At 39.8% G+C, this 20,822-nt stretch overlaps 1 protein-coding gene across 1 annotated transcript in view; it reads right to left on the bottom strand.

Annotated features, from left to right (window-relative positions):
• The window catches only part of MID1 (midline 1), a 142,354-nt gene that overhangs the window by 85,301 nt on the left and 36,231 nt on the right, over window positions 1–20,822 (bottom strand). Inside the window, exon 2 of the mRNA XM_075176364.1 lies at window positions 8,291–9,006. Coding sequence (XP_075032465.1) covers window positions 8,291–8,950 — 660 coding nt within the window. The 5' untranslated portion in view covers window positions 8,951–9,006. The remainder of the gene's footprint in view (window positions 1–8,290; window positions 9,007–20,822) is intronic.

Raw genomic sequence — 20,822 nt, 5'->3', positions numbered from 1 at the left:
AGTGCAATTCTAGCTACAACAAAGTCCCACATCTTGGCAACTGGGGACAGCTGAAAGCGGGTCGGTAAGCTCTAAGGGAGGGGACCTGTAAGGTACAGAGGCGGTGCAGAGCTCCAGTCCCTCGAGCGCTTTTGTCCAAGGTGTTAAAACAACCCTGCACACGCTCCCCTTCCACAGTTGTAAATTGGGTTATTGCATAGGACCAACACCCCACACAAAGGAGAAATTCGTAAAACAAGGGATACTTCCACTCCAGACTGCTGAAATTAAAAAAGAAAAGGCTATTGTAAAAAGCAATCCTGCTGGCACCATCAAGGCACATCATCAAGAAAGTCAGTGATATATTACTTATTTATTAGCTAGCCAGCATGTTCTAAGCATTTTACTGACGAAGACAATGCGCTTTCAGTTAAGCATTTATGCTGTGAAAGGGTATGAATTGCTTAAGTAAGCATTTACAGAAGGTCTAGAAATAACTCAGTATAGTCACACTATGATAAAATCATCTTTAAATTTCCATTTTCTTTGCTCCTCCCTCATTTTTCACTAATTTTAGATAACTGGAAAACAGAGCAGGCTCTGTCTGATTTGCGAGAGCGCATTATAAATGAGACGTGAAACCTGTGAAGGGCAGGAATCCCCTCGCCTCACGTCCTCGGTGGGGTGCTCGCTCTCGATGGCAACCATGTCCTTCCCAGCAAAAAAAAAAGGCTTCCTGCATGGAGGGTCAAGGGATGCCAAGGGAGATAGGGGGCTGGATGGCTAGTTTTGGGGAGAGGTAAATACAGATGGGAGAAAGAAGGAACACACAGTCTTATCACCCATATCAGGCTTTGAGTCCAAAGTGTGCTTTAGTAACCCAACACAGCTTTCCAGTCCCTGACCTACTGGAGGAGATTCTCTCTGCATGGACTACTCAGTCTTTCCCAATTAGGCAGCATTTCTGATTGGTATGAACCCCTATGTATAGGTTCACAGTGCTGAGGATACATACAAGTATTATCATTTTGCTAGGAAGTGTACATTTTGCTGAAAAAAGAGGGCCAAAGAAAATCATAATAGACACACACTTGCAAAGCCTGAAATGGAAAGAAGTATACTGGAATCACTGCTGGATGTGTGTTTTAAGATCAGACAATATGAAAAAAAAAAAAGGTCATGAAAATTGTTCAACATAAGATGAAGAACTAAAATGGTTTAATCATGCTCCTATGATTGTATGTCATTACAGGGCAGAGTTAAAGTAATTTGGATTTCTCTTCATGGAGTAATTTAACATAATAAATTAAAGCTTGAGAGAAATCTGAATATTGAGTGTTCTGCAGTGCTTATTTGGGAGATATTTACATCCAGGTTTTGGGGTGGGTTTTTCCTATTTAAAGCATACTATTAAGCACCTTCCGCTTTGTCTGAAAATGTATTTGCTGTGAAATTATTTTTTTAAATATTTGCATTAAAATAAGGTCATACCTTAAAATAAGTTCAGAATATACATACCTAACACATAGACATACATATTCATACCCTTCCACACACCTCTCAATGCCACCGAAGAGTGTGGGTTTTAGCCTACTGTCTGTGGTAAGTGGTTTTAGCCATACTCCCCCAACTAGCTTTATCATTCCCTGGTGAAGCACTAAAAGAATTCTATTTATCAGCTATAAGAAAATGTACTGTTATGCTAAAACCTGTAAATGTTCTGCCTTTGAAAGGTCACTTGTTTGTAACTTTTCCTGTTACCAACCCTATCTTTGTTACTCTGGTAGGCAGACAGTACCTTTCCTAAACAAAGGGACAGCCTGTGCCTAATGTTCTAAAACAGCTCGTTATTTGCCCTTAACCTCATCTATTTGCTTCATTTCCATTTTCATTGCTTTATTTTTTATTGTTTAAACACAAATTCTCATTCTGAGGAAGTATCTGTCGAGCATTATATTCCACCACCAACTTTCAAGCATCATATTGTCTAAAAACGCATAAGCAACAAAGAGTCAGTCAAGAGGTCATTACAATAAGCAAATTCAGAGCTAGAACATAGGCTTAAAGTCCGTTATCTGAACGGTTTGGACCAGATCCATGGAAAAGTATGAAAATACATTTTACTTAATGCCTAGTCTGGCTTCCCTGGAAACCAGAGTAATGACAACAAAGATAATGCTGTACTATTTACAATTTTATTTTATTCTGTTGTTCTTCCTGAACAGATTATGCCTTCAGCAACACCATTTCCACTAAAAATTGAAGGAACTAAGTAGTATGCGAATATTTTTGAAAGACTTGCCAACTGTTAAATTTGTGAAAGTAAGTTAAGTTTTAAAAAACTACGGCTTATATTATTTAAAGGACCTTAGGTAGATAAAATAAAAACAATCTCATACTACTTATAACTATTGTAAAGTCATAGTTCATTATCCACAGTCATAAACACAAGGAACTTCAAACTAGGCTGAAACAGTCTAAAATTTAAAAAAAAACAAACAAACACCAATCCCCAAGAGAAAGGACTAATGTTGTTATTACTGTATTGACATTTTCTATTACCCTTCTAAAATCCACCAAAGAAATACCAGATGGAGGAAACAGAGCCACTTGAGATAACACTAGACTAAAGAGAGAATGTTCTAAAGTCTGCCTTAATATTTATGAATTAATGTAATAAAATAAGTGTAGCTGGAAAACCTTTGTAGTAAAATAGTTCATTCCTACATTGATCCTCTTCCATGCAACCACTTAATATTTTTGGATCTTTGCAAATACTGAAGCACAGCACTTATATTTTTGCATCTATTTCTGGATTAAGTAATATCAGATAATATCCCATACTAATAGATGTGAACATTCATCATTTTAATTTCATAAAAAATGAAGCACTGAAATATCTGTCAAGCAGCATCTAATCTAATAATAACCTAATAATAATATCAAGCTGCATCTACTCTAATAATAATGGAAGTCCATGAGTTTGACTATATCCGGGTTGGATATAGTGTTTTAACTATATGTTAAACCTCCATAACTGGCACTATAGAAAGTAACTTTCTACACTCTGAATCTATTAAGTACAATGTAAGGAAAAGAGCCATCTTGTTTAATAACACATATCACTATAATACTGACATACTATGTCTTTACATATCAGTTGGATTTTTTTTTTTAGTGTAAATAGCTTCCATTAAATAAGAAGTTAGCAAAGTTAAGAGTACACAGGGAAACTATAAATTTAGATGTGAAAATATTCAGCTACTAAAAAAAGATATAGGCATGGAATATTAAAAATGGATACCAAGTAAAACAATTAATGTGTAGTTTTTATGTATATATATATAATCAAATATATTTTTACTGACCTACACATATATATAAAACTGTATATATTTTACTTAAAATATAGGCATACGTGTATTTATTCAAATTCAAGATTCTAGATATTCATGAACTTAGACACTACTAATAATTACACGTATTTCTATGCTATACAAACAAATCTACACACACATACATACAAACATATGTAGTATTGCCTTTATATACTAACAAAAGTACTATGAATTTGTGCATAAAATGAATAAAATTTGTATAGAGATATATTTACATGTATGTGCATAATATATTTATATGTAAGTCCAGAAACCAATATTCCTGGATTGTCAACCTAACTGCTTGTACAAGTATAGATCTGTAAGTGCTGGGTGCTTATGGTATCACAGTATAGCAACTAACGATCAAGCTGCACCTACAAAATATCACAAAATAAAAATAGTTGGAAAGCTTCGACACATATTTTGCCAGTATCTCTGCAAAGACATTTAAATATGAACAGTTTTTAAATTCATAACATACATAGCAGGGAAGCAGACATATTTTTGCGCTCTCTTTGTAGAAGCTGCGGACTTGACAAAATCTCCTATCTTTACACAAAGTAGGTTTATAAGAGTTGAATGCAATTCTCCCTACATGAAAACAGTTTATGGCTGCTTCCCACCAAAAATATGTGTGAGTAATTTAATTGACACAGCATAGAAAACCGAACCCTTGCATCCTGAATCGGCAGTGTAGGAAAGATAGATGTGTATGGATTCTGCCACTGCAACTAAGTGAAAACCACACAAACAAGAAGCTTCCTTTTGTTCCTGGAATTGCTGAGTGCCATTCAGAGGGCTGCCCTGCCTTCATAAACATGCCCAATACACGTCAGCACTAATAAAATTCAAACAAAAACATGGAGAACCATAGCTAACCTACAGCAGTTCGATTCAACAAAAGATCTTTCTTGACTAAGCTGTACAAAAATCATGCCAAAGTTATTTTTTGACAAGAACGTATGCGTCAGCAGCCAGATTCTCAGTAAATACGAAGGCAAGTAAAAACATTGGTTTCGATGGAGTTATGCTGGCTTACACCGCTTAAAAATATGGCTTACCATCTATCTTCCTCTTTTGTTACACCTCTTCATGGCTCTTTGCTAATATTAAATGAGCGGTATCTTTCCATCCACACCTTGTAACTTCTTTCTACCCAAAATATTCTCTCTTGTTCAAAATAAATCTTATCTTTTCATTTTTCTTATCACTTTCTTGAGTATAAATACATCTATAGAACAATGGTAATTTTATGAATTTTCTCTGAAAAAAATGAACATACTTTTAAATTGTCTTTTCCTTTTCATTGCAACAAGACAAAAAGCAAAGAATCAGTATCAAAAGTAATCAGCCATAAATATTTTCTTTGAAGTAATACGGTGGGTTAAGCATGAGCATTTGCACTTTCTATTTTTAAAGTCCTCATTGTTTATGCAGCTAAAAATTATTTCTAATTTACACCACAGTTTTGACCACCACCTCATAAATTCAGTGTATCACCAGGATATTTCCTGTTCTCTGTTTTGGTTATGGTTTATCGTTTTTCCATTTTTAATATGCATCTGTCTATGATCTACTTAAAAAGAAAAAACAAAACACATCTATAAACACTAAACCAACCGTAAGCATGAAGGTATATCATGTGGTTGTGTAGCTAAGCAAGAAGGGACCGCTCCTGGAAGAACACAAGTGCCCACAACCCCCTCGGCCCCAGTACAAGTGAGAAAGAAAAGCACCTCTCAGGGTTGGAGCCGTAGTTGCCAAACGAAAACACTTTCTCATTTTGAGATGTCCACAACTGCTGTTACATTGACTGTTAAACACACTTCAGCGTAGACGCCTCTGTTGGACAAGTGTACAGAACTCCTAATTAAGGAGTTTCATTTTTGCCACAAAAGGAGCTAGACTGCAATGGCATCTTTTGTCCTATGCTTAATGAAGGGTGAGATATTGTTTAAATAATTAGTAACACTGCTGGAAGAGAATGCAAGTAATTAGCATAGCTTGACATCCAGAGCAACACCAGTTGCTGTTGTTAGCATCAACAATGTGTCGATTTAAAAAGAAAAATCACAAGAAAGAAAGTGTCATTTGAAGCGGTTTTGCTTTTCTTTTTTAAAGATACAATTAACCACCCATTTTTTAATGAATCCACTATACCATTGGCTACCGCATGCTCATTCTTTCAGAATTTTTTTAAAGATTTGGGTAGCCTATATATCAAACCCCACGTATATTAAAAACCCGCAACAGCAATATAGAAAGCAACAACCCATTTTTTCAGGTGGGGATTTTCTGATCCACTTGAACATTGAATTTGCCAATGGCACGTGCACATTATCTGTAAGTTAACAAAGACCATCTGCAAGCTCGTACCTAAGATTTACTTTAGCAGCATGACCAGTGACTCGAGAGGTCGTATCACCCTTTATGAAGGAGGAGACCTGAATGTGAAAATGGACCTGAAATTCTTGCCCGTCAGCTACCAAACACTGGTGTGAACAGGTGTCGTTCCTTTACTCCTGAGGGATAAGTGCCAATCTATGGAACTGAAAATCTCATTCTCTGAGTTTCATATATAAAACAGCACAAATTTCTGAGACAGAAGAGGCAATGAGGAAAGAAAAGACATAGTTTTCAGATTACCTTCTTATGAACAGAAAATGGACACTGGATCTGCATGGAAACCACCTAGCCTACTGTTCCTGGGCTCAGAGTATAAACGTGTCATAATCGCTGGCATAATTGGCACGACTGATGTCATTGCTGGCATTAGCAAAGTCAAATAGGCTGCTTCATGACAAAGAGGATAGGAACTGGATTTCATGTAGACTAATAATTGTCTGTATAAACTACTTTTAGATAGTTTGGGTACAAAGAAAGCCCACGTCCCAAAAAAATCATAGATATTATAAACAATGCTAGGAGTTGCCTTATAAGGAAAGAGTTATTTGACTCAGGCCTACGCTAATCATTAAATTAGTAGTAGAATTACTTTTCAAGGAGGCTGGCGGAAAGTACTCTATTAGGCTTCTGCCAAGTTAGCTAAACTGGGTAACATCTAATGTGAATGTTACCTGCCTGTATGAGATACCCTTTCAGAGTTTGCTTCGGCATCTTTGCACAGAAAAGCCATAGATCATGCAAAAATACCCTCATTTTTCTCCTAACTGTCTGCAATGTTAAGTCAAAGATCTCAAGAGAAGAGACATGCCTTTTAAAGTCTTCTTTCAAGACTTGTCATATCTACGTATGATATGACATTAACACTAAGAACTATTATTATTCTATTAACACTATTAACTATTAACTATTCTATTAACACTAAGAAATGTTTACTAATTTTTTACATCCTCAAAAATATATTTATCCAGTATTTAATGTTGAAGGTATTTTACGTTAAATAGTGTATTCCTACTCATATAAAGTTGATAAACAATACACTGTTAGCTTATGAAATAGTAGCACCTGTAAAGGATATAAGCCCATTGGATTATTGAAAAGCACTGTAAGTCCATGCATCTTCTATTCACATTTATAGTCCATGCCCCATTTTATCAATGGCTAAACTCTTACCTATTAAAATAACAAACCAGTTCAGAGGCAAAAGAAAGCAAAAATAACAACTCCTCCTTAGTAAATAAAAAAGTCTTTAAGAGATGAAAGGAAGCTATCAGGTCCAGGTAAAGAAATGTCTTTCATTATGTTAATATAATCATAGAATATGATCTGCCTGTTTGCATATGCATAGAGGCACAAAACCTACACAGCATGTATATGCAGATTTCACCTGCAATCACCTAAAGTTATCATAGACGTGTGTGCAGCCACACATATTTCTCTAAAGGTATTTAAGAAAACCCTTCCAGTTGGCTAAACCTATTAATCCAGTTTCTTTTTCCACCTCCGAAATCCTGTGTGAGAAGGCTGGCAGATAAGCTTTGCCCTCCCCACTTGCAGTTTCTCGACTGCAGTCCATCTTTAAAAAATGGCCCCCCAGCCGCACGCAGGCACACGCAGACCGTCCGGAGGGAGTGGGTGGAGGAAAGCGTGGGGTGCTTAACTCCCGCCTTTGCTCTGCAGCAGCACCGAAATGGGCATGAGAGGAACGTACACCCAGGTGGGTGGGAGGCCGCTTGCCCTGGTCTCGCGGTTCAGCGGGAGCTCAGCCTCCGCCGGCAGCCTGGAGAGCTGCCACAGCACCCCGAGACCCGGCTGCCCACTGCCACCCCACCCAGGGCCTCCCGCGCGGGGCCAGGGGGCTGCCGGAGCCACCCGGCTACCCGGCAAGAGATGTGCCGGGAGCTCGCCAAACCGTGGGAATGCCACAAGAAGCTCAGAAACAATTTTGGTTTTGTCTCCAGGACTGCGCCGCCTGCGAGCCCGGGTGGGAGGCAGCGCGGGAAGAGCGGAGCCGGCATTCGGCTTCCCTGGCTGGACGGGCAGCTGGCATCCCTGAAGCCAGCATGGATAAACGCATCTCCTGTTAGCGGCGACGGGAAGGGCTTTTCACAATGAAAGCAACCAAATGAAAAATAATCAACAGCAGAGCGTACACAAAGAGTGCCTGACATTTCAATCAGCGCGTGTGTACGTGCTGTCAGCACTAAACCTTGCCAGCTGCCACGAATAAAGCTGTAGGTAGATAAGAAAATTCACCTAAACAGTAGTATGTACTGCATATTCCTTATGATAGCTATAGAGAAATCAAAGCACAACTGAGGAACCTTTCCTTAAGCAAAATCTGACACCTTTTAAATGGTGATGAGCAAATGCATATATAGATCTGTATGTGTATCTCGCCCGATTAGAGACCGCGCACCTACCTTTCCCAACCCCTGCCCAAATGAGGAATTTAGCACGCCAGCAAAGGGCACTTTCCTTCCCAACCACACGCTGCTTGGCTAGAAAGGACGATAGGTAGCACTAACCTTTAGCTTGTCATAGCGTTCACTTAAAGCTGCCACCTGATGGTCACGGTGTCGCCCGACCAGTTTACACAAGGCACAGATTAGCTGGTCGTCGGTCACGCAGTACATGTTAACTTTCTCGTCCTCGTGCTCCAAGCACATTAATCCCCTGATGTGAGAGTCCGGGATGGGCTCAATGAGACGGTGGCCGGTGAACGGCTTCTTGTTGGGGTGAGTGGCTTTCAGGCACTCCTCGCAGTAGGACACCTCGCAGGTAACGCAGGTTTTCACCGCCTCCTGGGCAGGGTCCTGGTCGCAGAACTGGCAGAGGACCTTCTCGCAGGACGACATGCTGTTGCTATCGAACGCCCGCTCCCGGCGGGTCTCGCTGGGGGAATTGGGCCCGCTGACCGAGGCTTTCTGAAACCTATCGATGATGTTCTGCAGGGTGACGTTGCGCTTGAGCCCGTCTAGACCGCGCTGGCTGAGGGTGATGACATAGCGGCAGGTCGGACACTGGAAGGCGGTGATAGACTCCACCGGCTCGTTGGTGGCGCAGTGGGAGACCAGGATGCGGTGCGCGCAGTTGAAGCAGAGGCTGTGAGCGCAAGGCAGCAGCAGCGGGTCTTCAAACAGCTCCAGACAGATAGGGCAGGTCAGTTCCGACTCCAGTGTTTCCATCTTCAGGCAAAGCTTTCCTGTGGCGTCAGCGAAATCCAGGGAAGCTGATCAGCTATCTGGAAACACACGTAAAATTCGATTAGGCGAGAGGGAACATGAGGGGTCAGCCGTGGGGGGTTGTCAACTTTCGCCACTGCTCCCGGGGCTATCAACCCACCACGCCGGGCGGGAGAGCACTCTAAAGTTTTGAACCTGCACACGCACACATCAAGGTATTTACAACTGGACTGCTTTATTTTTTTTCCCCTCTCTCTGTTCACCTAAGAATGCAGAACAAAAGCTCCTTCTTCATCTCTTTCTCTTTCCCTTTCTCTCTCATGCGATCGAGGAAAACAGCAGATGTTTCTGTGCATTATTAAAACTCAAAATGATGACCTTCAAACAGTTTATTACAGCAAAATTAGATTTCTTTTGCAGATGCTGCTTTTGGCTTCACTCATCTAGTAGTAAAACTTTTTAGAAAAACTTCACCTTTCTATAGCATTGTGCAAGGCTTAGACCAGAGTATTATAACTGATAACCTTACAATCGCTATTACAATTAACAGAGTTGTTTTATCAGACTGAAATTTTCATTTGCTATTATAGCAATAGCACAGCATTTAGAGTACATGTCTGTGTTTACTTGCATAAATATATATATATGAATATATACAGGGAATAAGGAAAGCATGTGATATTTTACATGTAAAATATATGTATGAGATATATATATCATATACTAATATACTCCTCCTGTGTGTTTCAAGAACATGTGCAACTGTATTTATATGTACCTGTACTTTTGTGCGTATGTGCCTGTACACATATGCCCAAAAATCTATCACATACATGTTTGTAGTAAGATAAATATAGCTAGAGGATCGCACAGTGTCATAACTGAAATGCCTAAAGGAAGGTGGATGAAGTAAATGATAAACAGAGGTTTGGCCCAAATGTCTGATGATCCTAGCCTCTGGTACGAGAAGAGCCTCTAGAGAGTAAGATAGTAATATGTAGTGAGATAGTGCCATGTGTGATTTGCCTAGGAGGAGTGTGTGTGTGTGCGCGCATCCACTTTTGTGTGAGTACTCTCTACTGCTAACACTTACGAACTACCGCTTGCTTTAGTGGCTTTATTAATCACCTGAAGTGGATTAGGAATCACTGACTTCTAAATGGGGGGCGTGGGATTTTCTGGAGAACGCAGCAGTACACCCCCGTCAGAGATCAACTGAAACTTCATTTTGCTTCCTTCCCCACGCTCGGCGTTACAGCGAGTGGTTTTGAAAGAGTCGCCCTACGCAGCTCTCCCTGCCGAAGCTCCCGTCAAGGGCCCGTCGCTGCCGCAAGCAGACAGGTCAGTGAAGCAGAAGCAAGAGCTATGCTTCACGCTCACAGAGCTGTACCTCTTCACAGTACTATAACAAAGCTATTTAAGCTTTGCTGCTCGTAACTGAGGATGGCTTCAGATGGCACAGCTGCATCGTCCTTACACTGTAAAGTCATTGTTCGGCTGTGTGAACTCTTGCCTCCTCCCCTGACCAGGGAAAAGGAGGGACGGACAGGAATCCCCCACAAACAAACCTTGGTTCATTAAGGGTGAGGAGAGCTCAGGGCTCATTAGCAGCCTTGGGAACCAAGCGTGCTTGAACCTTCTGTACTTCATGACAATTAGTGTGGGGAGCGCAGCGGCAGTGACAGGAATGCTACCTATAACCCCAATATGAACCGCAGCAAAAAGGAAAGTTCAGCAAACAGAGGCAAGGTTCAGACTGCCCATCGGTATTTAGTCCTCCTTGCTCTGTGGGAAGAGCAGCAAGGCGTCTGTTCCAGAGGTATGCTGAGAAATTAGGATTCTTTCATTCTGCCAAGAAATCTGAGCATTTAAAAAATGCATTGACCCCATCACAAAATTTGCTTTCCTGTATCTTCTGTGATGCTAATTTTACTTGAAATAAAGTTCCGTTTGCCAAAGACTAATTCATTTATAACTATCCATCATCTGCCATAATTGCATGGTGCATCTGGTCAAAATTAAAGGCCTGGCAATTTGATATAAGCAGGAAGACAACTCCCCTCCTCTCTCCTCAGCCATAGTCACACAGCACAGAAGAGATGAAAGCCTTTTCTGCAAAAGAAGACCAGTTTGTCTTTCCTCCTCTTCACTCTCTGTATCACAGAAGTCCCAGAAGATCAAAATCTCATTCATATTGTTTGAATCCCTTCCACACCACAACTGTGTACCTCATCATCCACTTATCCTGCAGGCTGAATGCTGCGCTGGAAATGGGAGAAGGGGATTTGGCGTTGGCAGGAGACAATGTTTTAAAAAGGCAAACTAATCATTGCTCATCTATTGGCAGTCCAGTGAAAACCTGCCAACCTCTCGGGTTTGTTTCTTAGGTCCGTGTTTGGAATACAGGGCTTTCTTACATGCTATCCTTTCTGTACAAAATGCCTCCTGCTCCTTCATGTGCCAAACAGTTTTATTCATTCAGTTTCCGTCTTAAAGCACCTTTTTTAACCAAAGGCTTTTTTATGGTACTTGTAGAAAAGAGAGGTACAGCTAAACAGATAAAAGCAGCACAAAAACATTTGCATCACTGTGAAAAGATGTTTGAATCACCATCATGGCTCTACGTAAATACCACCGTCTCACTTGATGACTCATTCTGATCTATCTGACCTGAATGAGCAGCAGCTCAGCCCTGACTAACGCTATTCAGTATGAGCAAGGGTGCCAAAATCTGATCTTAGACTGTAAACATCTTGGAATAAGAGCCTATCTTCCAAGGTAATCAAAGCTGAGCACACTGATAGAAACCAAAAAACCATTTCCCTGTTTTCTTTTGCAGTTGCCAGCAAGTCAAAGCACACTGCATCTGGGACTGAATAATGAATCCTTTAAGAGGCACTGAAGAGGGGTTGCATTTTCTGGGCAATCCAATGATTACTCTTTAATTGACTGCAATTCTACTTTCCCTTTTAGGTTGGTGCCTGAAGTACAGAGTGTGCCGCTGATCCAGCTACAAAATCTTTCAAACTCACTGGCCCTTGCATTAAGGTTTCATATTCAGTAATTTTTTTTCTTGAGAGTGGTGGAGAATCCATAGTTACAGTAAACTGGAAGATTAGGCAGAAACTCAATATGCATGGTTTATATAGGCACATGGTTGTATTCCATATTCAACATGGCCCATAAATTGAAAGCCACATAGACAGCCTCCAGACACAGAAAGGAAAGAAGGAATTTTGAGTACATAATTTCGTATTTGCAAAAATATGGAATTACTGGCAGAAAATTATACTATTACCAAAATGTCACTGAAAGGAGAAGTACTATTTTTCTACCCACAAGAGGTAATTTTACGAACAGATATCAAAGTAAAAGTGATTGTCAAAAGACAAGTGTTATTTAAAAATCAAAAATATACTTAAGTAATTTTGGATTTGTGACATCTCCCAGCACATAATGATTAGTTATGCATTATGTGGTAAGCAATGCAGTAAATGAAATCCTGATCTCAATGCAGTTCATGGCAAGACTTCTACTAACCCTAGAATGGCATATTTGGATGGAATTAGCATCTTTGTACCTCTTGTTTTAAGCACGACATCCTTTGCAGGTGGCATTAATGCCTTCAGTTGCACAGAAGTGCACCTAAAACTTTCCAGAAGTGAAGAGACACGAGAGAGATTAAAACTAAAGCTGAACTAGATAAGTTTCAGTATGTTAAGTACCAGTAGAGCTGAATAGACAAAAAAATCTGTCAAGCTGTTTCATAACTGGACGCAATGCTATGCAGCAAAAATGCTGTATTATACCTTCCATTTGTTTTATACTTGAAAAATTATGCATCAGAGATACTACCAAAGACCAGAAAACTGTTACCACTGATCTCAATGAGACCCTAGCAATCAAAGCCCAAAAACGCACTTCCTGAGGAGGACGTAAAATAGGCAGTTCATCACTCTTTGAAACATCACTGTTTATAGGAGAATCCGGTGATTTGGTGGCCCTGAAATCAGCCCAGGGATGACTGAAGGCTGACTTCTGATTTTTCACTGCTGGAGTGCCGGTGTTGTGGATGATCCCTATGCTTTAAGTACATAGAAGCAACAGGATAAAAATACCAGAAGTGCTGGTGGGGGAAGACTTCCATGAACCAGAACTGTAAGCACTTCCTCACAGGAAGCAACACATTTCTATTTTCTGAAGAAATCACATGCTGTTAGAAAGATATTGCAAACCACACATTGCTACGTGGAGCTGTTCTCACAGCAAATACCCCTATATGGCTCCTGTACACAGGCTAGCATTCTTTCTGCACCCAAACGACAATCAGAAAATCACAATTAATGTCCAAAACAATTACCCTGATAACCTCCTTGGGAAAAAAGACAAACATCCAGCAGTAATACCATAGGGCCTGGTGATGCCACGGTAATAAAATACTTCAAGAAGGCTAACAGCATTCTTTAAAATTGGATCTGGATAGGACACTTCAGCCTAACTAGTAATATTCCCCAGAGAGGCGACCGGTGACCTGACATGGTCTTTACATTTCTCTGGTTTTCATTGGTGTTAACTAGATGATCAATAATATTGGTAATTATTTACATTTGTTGTATTAACAAAGTAATTATAGCGTGATATTGCCAAAGAACATTCTTCACCTTAATTCAGTACATTCAAGCCAGAACATGAGATTTCTGAAGTGTTAACGTAATGTCTGAGGTAAAATGCCTAAAATACAAAACTACACATAAAAATGAATGTATCAAAAATTCCAGTACACTGAGGTCACTTTTTGCCAGTAAAAGACTACAGAATTCTTCCCACACAGAATAAGTCACTAGCTATTAGAATAAAGTTAGCAGGCAATGTTTTAGTGTGCCACGTGTTGCCTCCTGCTCCTTTTCTATTCCAGCGGCTCCTACAACCTTCAGGAAAGGTTGAGAAGACAGTCTACCAGGAGTGAAAAAGTGGTGGAAGAGGATGTCCTACGAAGCTTTGCTTTCCACTCTAGTAAAGGTGGAGCTCATAGTATGAATTAAAGATGTCTCAATGAACTTTTAAATTGTAGTGGACTCAGTGACATTAAAGGAGGAAACAGAGCTGTAGGCCATTCTGCAAATTTTAAGCATCTTTGTAACAAATAGCACTGGGCAAAAGAGCTGGACTTGTGCCATGTTCCAAAGTCCCTTGATGTGTTATCTCTCTGGCAAAATCACAGTTTGTCATGTTTTGGTGAATTATGACCAAAATACACCCAATAGCAATAGCAATAGCAATTTTCCTAATAATATTTTCTAACAATTTGTTGTGTCAAGGCTGCTACTGAATGCCTAGTGCAGTAAGGCTAATCCCAGCCTCGGTCCCTCCATATATAGGAATGTTTATAAATGGACACAAGACCACAGCGTAAACTAAAGATCAAATACCTGAAGATTAAGTATTTTTGTAGAAAACACTTGCCAATTTTTTCAGTTAGAAAATCAAATTTATTAAACTGCTATTATATGAATATGAAATGAATTTTTGTACGAAATATGAACATGTAAGTATGAAAGGTAATAAAATGTATTATGCATGTATGCATGCATGTGTGTGTGCATACATATATGTATCCTAGGTTTACAGTACAAGAAGAATTACAGTCAACACACACACACACACAATTCCTGAATAAACTAAGGCAAGTGCTTAAGCAGGCTACTATCATAATACACAGCTGTAGTTTTCAAAGTGGCAGTATTTTTCTGTTTAAGTGCATTATAAAAGGAAAATTTCAAATTTACGTTCTTGTCATAAAATCTGCTATGGGCAATAAAAAAACCACTTGCAATTTCTTCTGTTAGCTCTGGGAAAAAAAAAAAAGCGCAGCAGCTATTCTTTTTGCCATTGTCTATCCTGTTCTAGGATATACAAAAAATTGTCTTGGGAACAACTTTTCCTTCCAACAAGTGGATGTGATTGTTTCACATCACATTCAATAAACATTTCAAATGTGATTAAACCAATGGACTGCTTCATAGCCCAGTTTGTCCCAGGTCCATTACAGCTTTTACCTTCTGCAGCATAGACATTGAAGTCTATGAGTACTCATGATGCTAGTAATTGCCAGCAAGAGCTAGTGAGATATTCATGTAAGTAGTGTAATTTGTGTAAGAAGTGTAAAAGGAACTAATAGTCAAAACTCAGAATTTTTTCCTTAGAAATGTTTAATGAAAACTTCTATAATGCTAAAGAATGCAAGCTGCATACACCCTGGAGCAAGGAAATACTTGTTTTCCCACTGTTTGTTATCAAAGCAGTGCAAATTAATACATATTCAAAGGACAGTGCTGTTCAACAGCTCCTGATATGCAAAAACAAATACTCAGCATAAAAGAAAATGATTCGTTCATCCTATTCATACATTTTCACTGACAGACGAATGAATAGCTGCCTTGTCTAGAAGTAAGCTACATGCACTGTTTCCATGATGTTGAAATAGTTGTTTGCAACATTTAAAGGATATTAATACAGAAAAAGCACATCTGCTATGCTGTTTGTAGTGATATAAAGCCTAGACAACATCCCTCTCTGGTTGAAACGTATGCTAGTAGGAGAATATATTTTCAAAAAGCCGAATCCTGTATGTTATTCAGTGAGACAAGAACATCTCACAGAATTAAGGTCTTTGGCACAACATCACATATTCCTTCTTATGGGAGCTAAAACAACAACTGAGCCTTAAAAGCTAACAGGCAACAACAACAAAAAAATCATGTCCTGTAAATCCCAAAGCAATCAATAAATAGCTGATTTAATATTATCTATAGTATTAGATACAGTATTACACATGTGTGCATAAATCTATACTAGTATAATTTGGAATGCTGTTTGACCTTTATTTTTTATATTCTTGCAACTCTTGTAGCTTTACATTCTTTAGATACAAGATTTAATATTTCCTCTAAATGCTTCAGGGGAACAAAAGGGAAGGATTGTTTAATCTTTAGCACATGTGAATCATCATAGGTCTGGTATCGGCAGTGACCTCCTAACAAATTTATGGCTGAAGGTCTGTTCCAAAAACCTCTTCAGCTAAATTCACACTCTTCATTTGCGAAATTGGTATTTATTCTGGGGTACATCATAACTATTCAACAACAAATACTGAGGAAGTGGGTTCACATCTTGGCCTGGATATACTGGCAGCATGGGAAACGACGACTGGACCAGCCCCAACAACTTGCCAAAGGGGACAAAATGCTATATACCATACAACTTTTTTCCTCTCTCATTTCAAGCTAAGAGCTTCCTAAATGATGGATGCTACTCTGCAACAGTAGGAAGGTAAAATAATTTTACCCAAACAGTAAATACCAAAACCCACCAGTTTTCATAGGGCTTTGTTTGCATAGTAGAGCTGGAAATCTCTCACATTTCCCCAGCTGGGAGTTTCACTTCTGTAATGCCTTAAGTGACATGGTACTCCCTGATCTTTAGTGTAGGTGATACAGAAATAGCCAGAAATAGTCCAGCACATTCCTTCTAGTCATATGTGTTCACACACACTGATACGTCATTTAGTGCAGCTTGGAAACGCCGGGGCCCTTAAGCTATTGCAAGTCTTCAGGGAAGATTTTAGGGTGGCTTAAAGGAATGATTGCTCTTTCCAGAAAGTTGTCCTATGAATTCTTTCCCTGCAGCTAAGTAAAGGGGATCGTAAATACTACTCAAATTCGTAATCATTGCCTCCACCTAGATAATGACATTATAAGTTCTCAAGGAAGAAGCCCAAGGTCTGCTTTCTTATCAAAGAGAGCCTTTAAAATAGCAGCAAGAAATGTCCCAGGAACTACAACAGGTATGAAGGTGTGGCCTCGCCCGCCACACAGGACTCTGAATTAAACTACCTGCAAGATGCACTTTTGACTAACTAAAGCTCCTTGTGTTATAAAGCTATCCCTATTGCATTGCAAGGCACACAAGGTTAGCCTCTCGCTGTCCTGCTCTCTGCTCCTCAGATGTGATCGTTAAGAAAGCCTATAAAAGGTTTTTGATTTTTTTTAAAAGAACAAACACACGTTCTCAGAGTTATTTTCTGTGCATTTGCAAAGCCTACAAAGAGATTCTGGCGACTGCAAAAAAAACCCACCCCACTGTCCAACATTGAGGAGCTCCTTCTAATTTATGCCTGCTGTACTCTCAGTACACTGAACTCCGTAAGATCAATGGTGTATTTAAAAATCAAGATTGTAATCAGGTAATTAGAAGGGGAAATTAGCTGCGCACTGTGGGAGGGTGTAGGATAAGGAACAAATTATATCTATGCTCTGAAGGTAATCTATTTTAGATGTCTGACAGAAACCTCTGTCACTGGTACAGGAAACACCCAGCTTGGGCTTCCTGGGCCCAGGAGTAACAAAATGGGAACCTGCAGGGCTGCTCCTCCATTTGGGGAGCAGAGCCCTTATGCAGGCCCTCGCCAGACCCCGAGGCCTGCTCCAAGAGGACCGGGGATGTTTCCCGTCCTACCGGTGTCACCGGGGCCACCATGAGCATGCTTCTGCCACCCCACCTTGGGGTACTAGGTTCCTGTTCTCCGTTAGCAGAATGATTTTAGGAGCATTCTTTGGCCCTGTAGACCAGAACAGAAACCTGCAAATACCTTGTAGCAAATCACTAGCAGAACAAATATGAGAAACCAGTCCCTCTCTCTTGCTGCACAGTGGTTCCTAAACACAGAGGGTGGCATTCATCTGAACTGGTCTCTGTAGGGTCCCTTGGTAGTCACTAGAAAGAAACAGGCATCTCTAAAGGTACCTCATTTAAACTATTTTAGGATAGTTTAGGATCCTAAACTAGTTTAGAATCACTTTAGGATTAAGTGATCTGCGCTTTCTAGATGTGCTTATTTCATTCCAAGTATGAAAGGAACTTAAGAACGTAAGAAATTAAGGCTACATCAACTAACAAGTAACTATTTTCCATGTTCTTGAGCTTTAAAAGAAGAAAATGGAGACACTATATCTATTCTTTGTTATTCTTATGAGCTCAACAATCACTTGTTTAGTCAAATTTGCTTCCAATAATTCTCTTCCAATGTGACTCATTTCTATCATTCTCTGTATTTAAAGATCCAAGAGGATACAGAGAAAACTGAACTGAGTTGCAGGAGAATGATCCCAAAACAACCTGCTTCCAGCTGACACTCCTGAGCGGGGATTTTTCTGGATTCGGATGGTTCTGGTCCCTGCTGCACGTGAAGGGCACACAGGCAGTTCCTGAGAACCAGATACAATGGGGTCTGCACTAAGTCTTAAGACCAGCCTGCTTGGCATGCCTAACTTCAACTGATGTATTTTATTCATAGGTTTTTGACAAAACAGTAGCTTGCCTTCCTATACTGCAGATCATGAACCAGGTGCAAGACTCTTGTCCTTCCAACTGTTCATCCCTGTCCTTCCTGCCATCCCACTACAGCTCTCTAACAGGCTTCAAAGGGTTAAGTTTCTCCCACTCACAATACCAAGAAGTGTAGTAACTACTTTACTAGTCCTCTCCTCAGGTTGCTTGGCATTACCAAATGGCAGTACTAAGCCAAATAACCCAAAATGGTTAGTGCATGAGTAAAATAATGCATGAGTAAAAATTCTAACCCCGATACAACAGGACACAAAACGAAAACAGCAAAATCAACCAAGAAGAGAAAGAAGTACAGAGTTGTATGTAGTGGTTAACAAGAGCCGGCTGTTCTGCCCCTAAGACACTCAAGGGTTTGGCATCCCAACCCGGCGTGTTCAATGAGGTACCACCCCTCACTCACAATGAGATGCAAAGTCTTAGTCTTTATTCCTTGCTAATAAAGCTAAATCCTAAGAAGGTGGCAAGTTTCCACTTAACCTCTCTTGAGTACTTTGCAAGTCATGTCAGCTGGTGCTTTTTGCAAAGAACCAGTAATGCTTTATTGCTTGCCAGAGGCACGCCCACATGTATTTTATTTCTTCAAAAGTGTTACTTAACAGAAACATACCACAATAAATCCTGGCAATCTCAAATATTTTCTTCTAAGCATTTACATCCTTTAAGAATGTTATCCTTTAAAGACTTTTTAAAGACCTGAGACAAAACCAATCATTAACCACAGCCACGTAATCTTGCCTCACAGGTTTTTAGTAACCACACTATGGCAAAACTTCATTGCTTCAAGCTAAGAAATTAAGAGCAGGGCTGCATTGTATCAGCAATGTAATTCGCAGCTTAGAAACTGAAGTGGTAAACAGTACTAGTCTTTTTAAACCCTACTGATGACCAGAGAGATGCTCTGGGAGCTGAAGTAAATTAGGAAACCAGGTAACACTAGTTTCTAATCCAGCTAGTGAAGTGATAAGAAAAAATGATCCAATTTACCTGTGCTTTACTTGACATCAACCAGAGAACTGTACAACAGCCAGAAGCTCCAGTATTAAATTTAAGCTCACTCTGTCGAGCGAAAGGGTTGTCGTTTTGAGCTGTCACTACACATTGTTGCTCAGAGTCCCAGTTCCCTCCAGCCCTGAGATGTGGGTGGTGCTTGGCTTGTACAGCTCTTCTCCTGTGCTGAAGGAGATCTGATCCTGGGAAAGGCCTTGCTGGGTAGCCCCATGAAATGAATGGAAAAACCTTTTTCACTACCCAGCCATGGCTGTGTTCTGCCAAACACAAGAACACGTATGCACGCACACACATGCACACAAAAAGGATCCATTAACTATAGGTGGCTGGACTACTTACTAGTTTGATTGGACTACTTACTAGTTTACTTGACATCCTCAAATTAATTGTCCTGCAGATAGTGTTCAGAACAACCCAAAAGGGAGCAAGAAAAAACAACTAAAATGCTTCTGAATAACTGTATCAATACCCCAGATAGGCCTCTCAAGTAAAAGGTTCTCAATGTCACTCACAAAATAGCTTAGTAGCTTTTAAGATAACATGAAAAGGGAAAACAATAGGTTAATTACATCCCTTTGAGACGTTCCTCATCAACAACATATAAAGTCTCACAGTTTATCTCAAAAAACTAGAATAAATTGTACATTTCCTGTCAGCTAGCAAGCAGATCACCGTTACTGTAATAAAGAGAGTAGCACTCGTGAAAGAATTACTGGCATGCATCTGCACAACCTCCAGCCTCAAGCTTTTTTCCCCAGGAGCTTATTAAATATCTACTTTAAACCTTGACTGAATGTCAGCTTATCTTGTTCTCAGACAATTGCTCGGCTTGAAATATTGTACTGGAAAAATCACATTAGAAATTCTGTACCTGTGGTCCATACATGCTTCTCATCCTCCTAAATGTATGGTGTGTTTTGTGGGCTTTTGTGGATACAGAACTTGCATATAAAATAACTGTAGTGACCAGACCATCACTCTGAGCATACCGGTGCCAAAAAGTACGTCCTTTGAAAAAACATCGTCTCTCGGCCATCATACTTAAACACGTCATCGCTTTAAGTTATGTAACTTCATCAGTTACACATAAATAAATGGGGGTTGAAAGACAGCACAAGGAGTGGAGCAGGCTTCAGGGAATGACCATATTTTTTTCATTCTTCTCATGTAAACACGTATCTCGGCCTTCATCTGTTATTTTTAAAACAGAATTATAATGTTCCAGTATGAAGATGCTAATGCCCCCTTTATCTCTCTCACTAGGTTTACGACAACTAACAAGACAACAATAAGCCCTTACTTAAAACACAAGATGAAAAGTACTCCTTGCTAAAAAAGTTCCTTTTCCTGAGTTTCCAGTACCGAAAAGATAATTCATGACAGCAACAGAACAAACCTCAACTCCTCCCTTACGACTGCTAAATGCATTATAAAATACTTCCTAAATTACTTGCAATGGCAA

This window comes from Calonectris borealis, chromosome 1, assembly GCF_964195595.1.
Source record: "Calonectris borealis chromosome 1, bCalBor7.hap1.2, whole genome shotgun sequence".
Classification (NCBI taxonomy): Eukaryota; Metazoa; Chordata; class Aves; order Procellariiformes; family Procellariidae; genus Calonectris; species Calonectris borealis.
The sequence above is the reverse complement of the archived record's forward strand: the minus strand, read 5'-3'. Positions and strand labels throughout refer to the sequence as shown.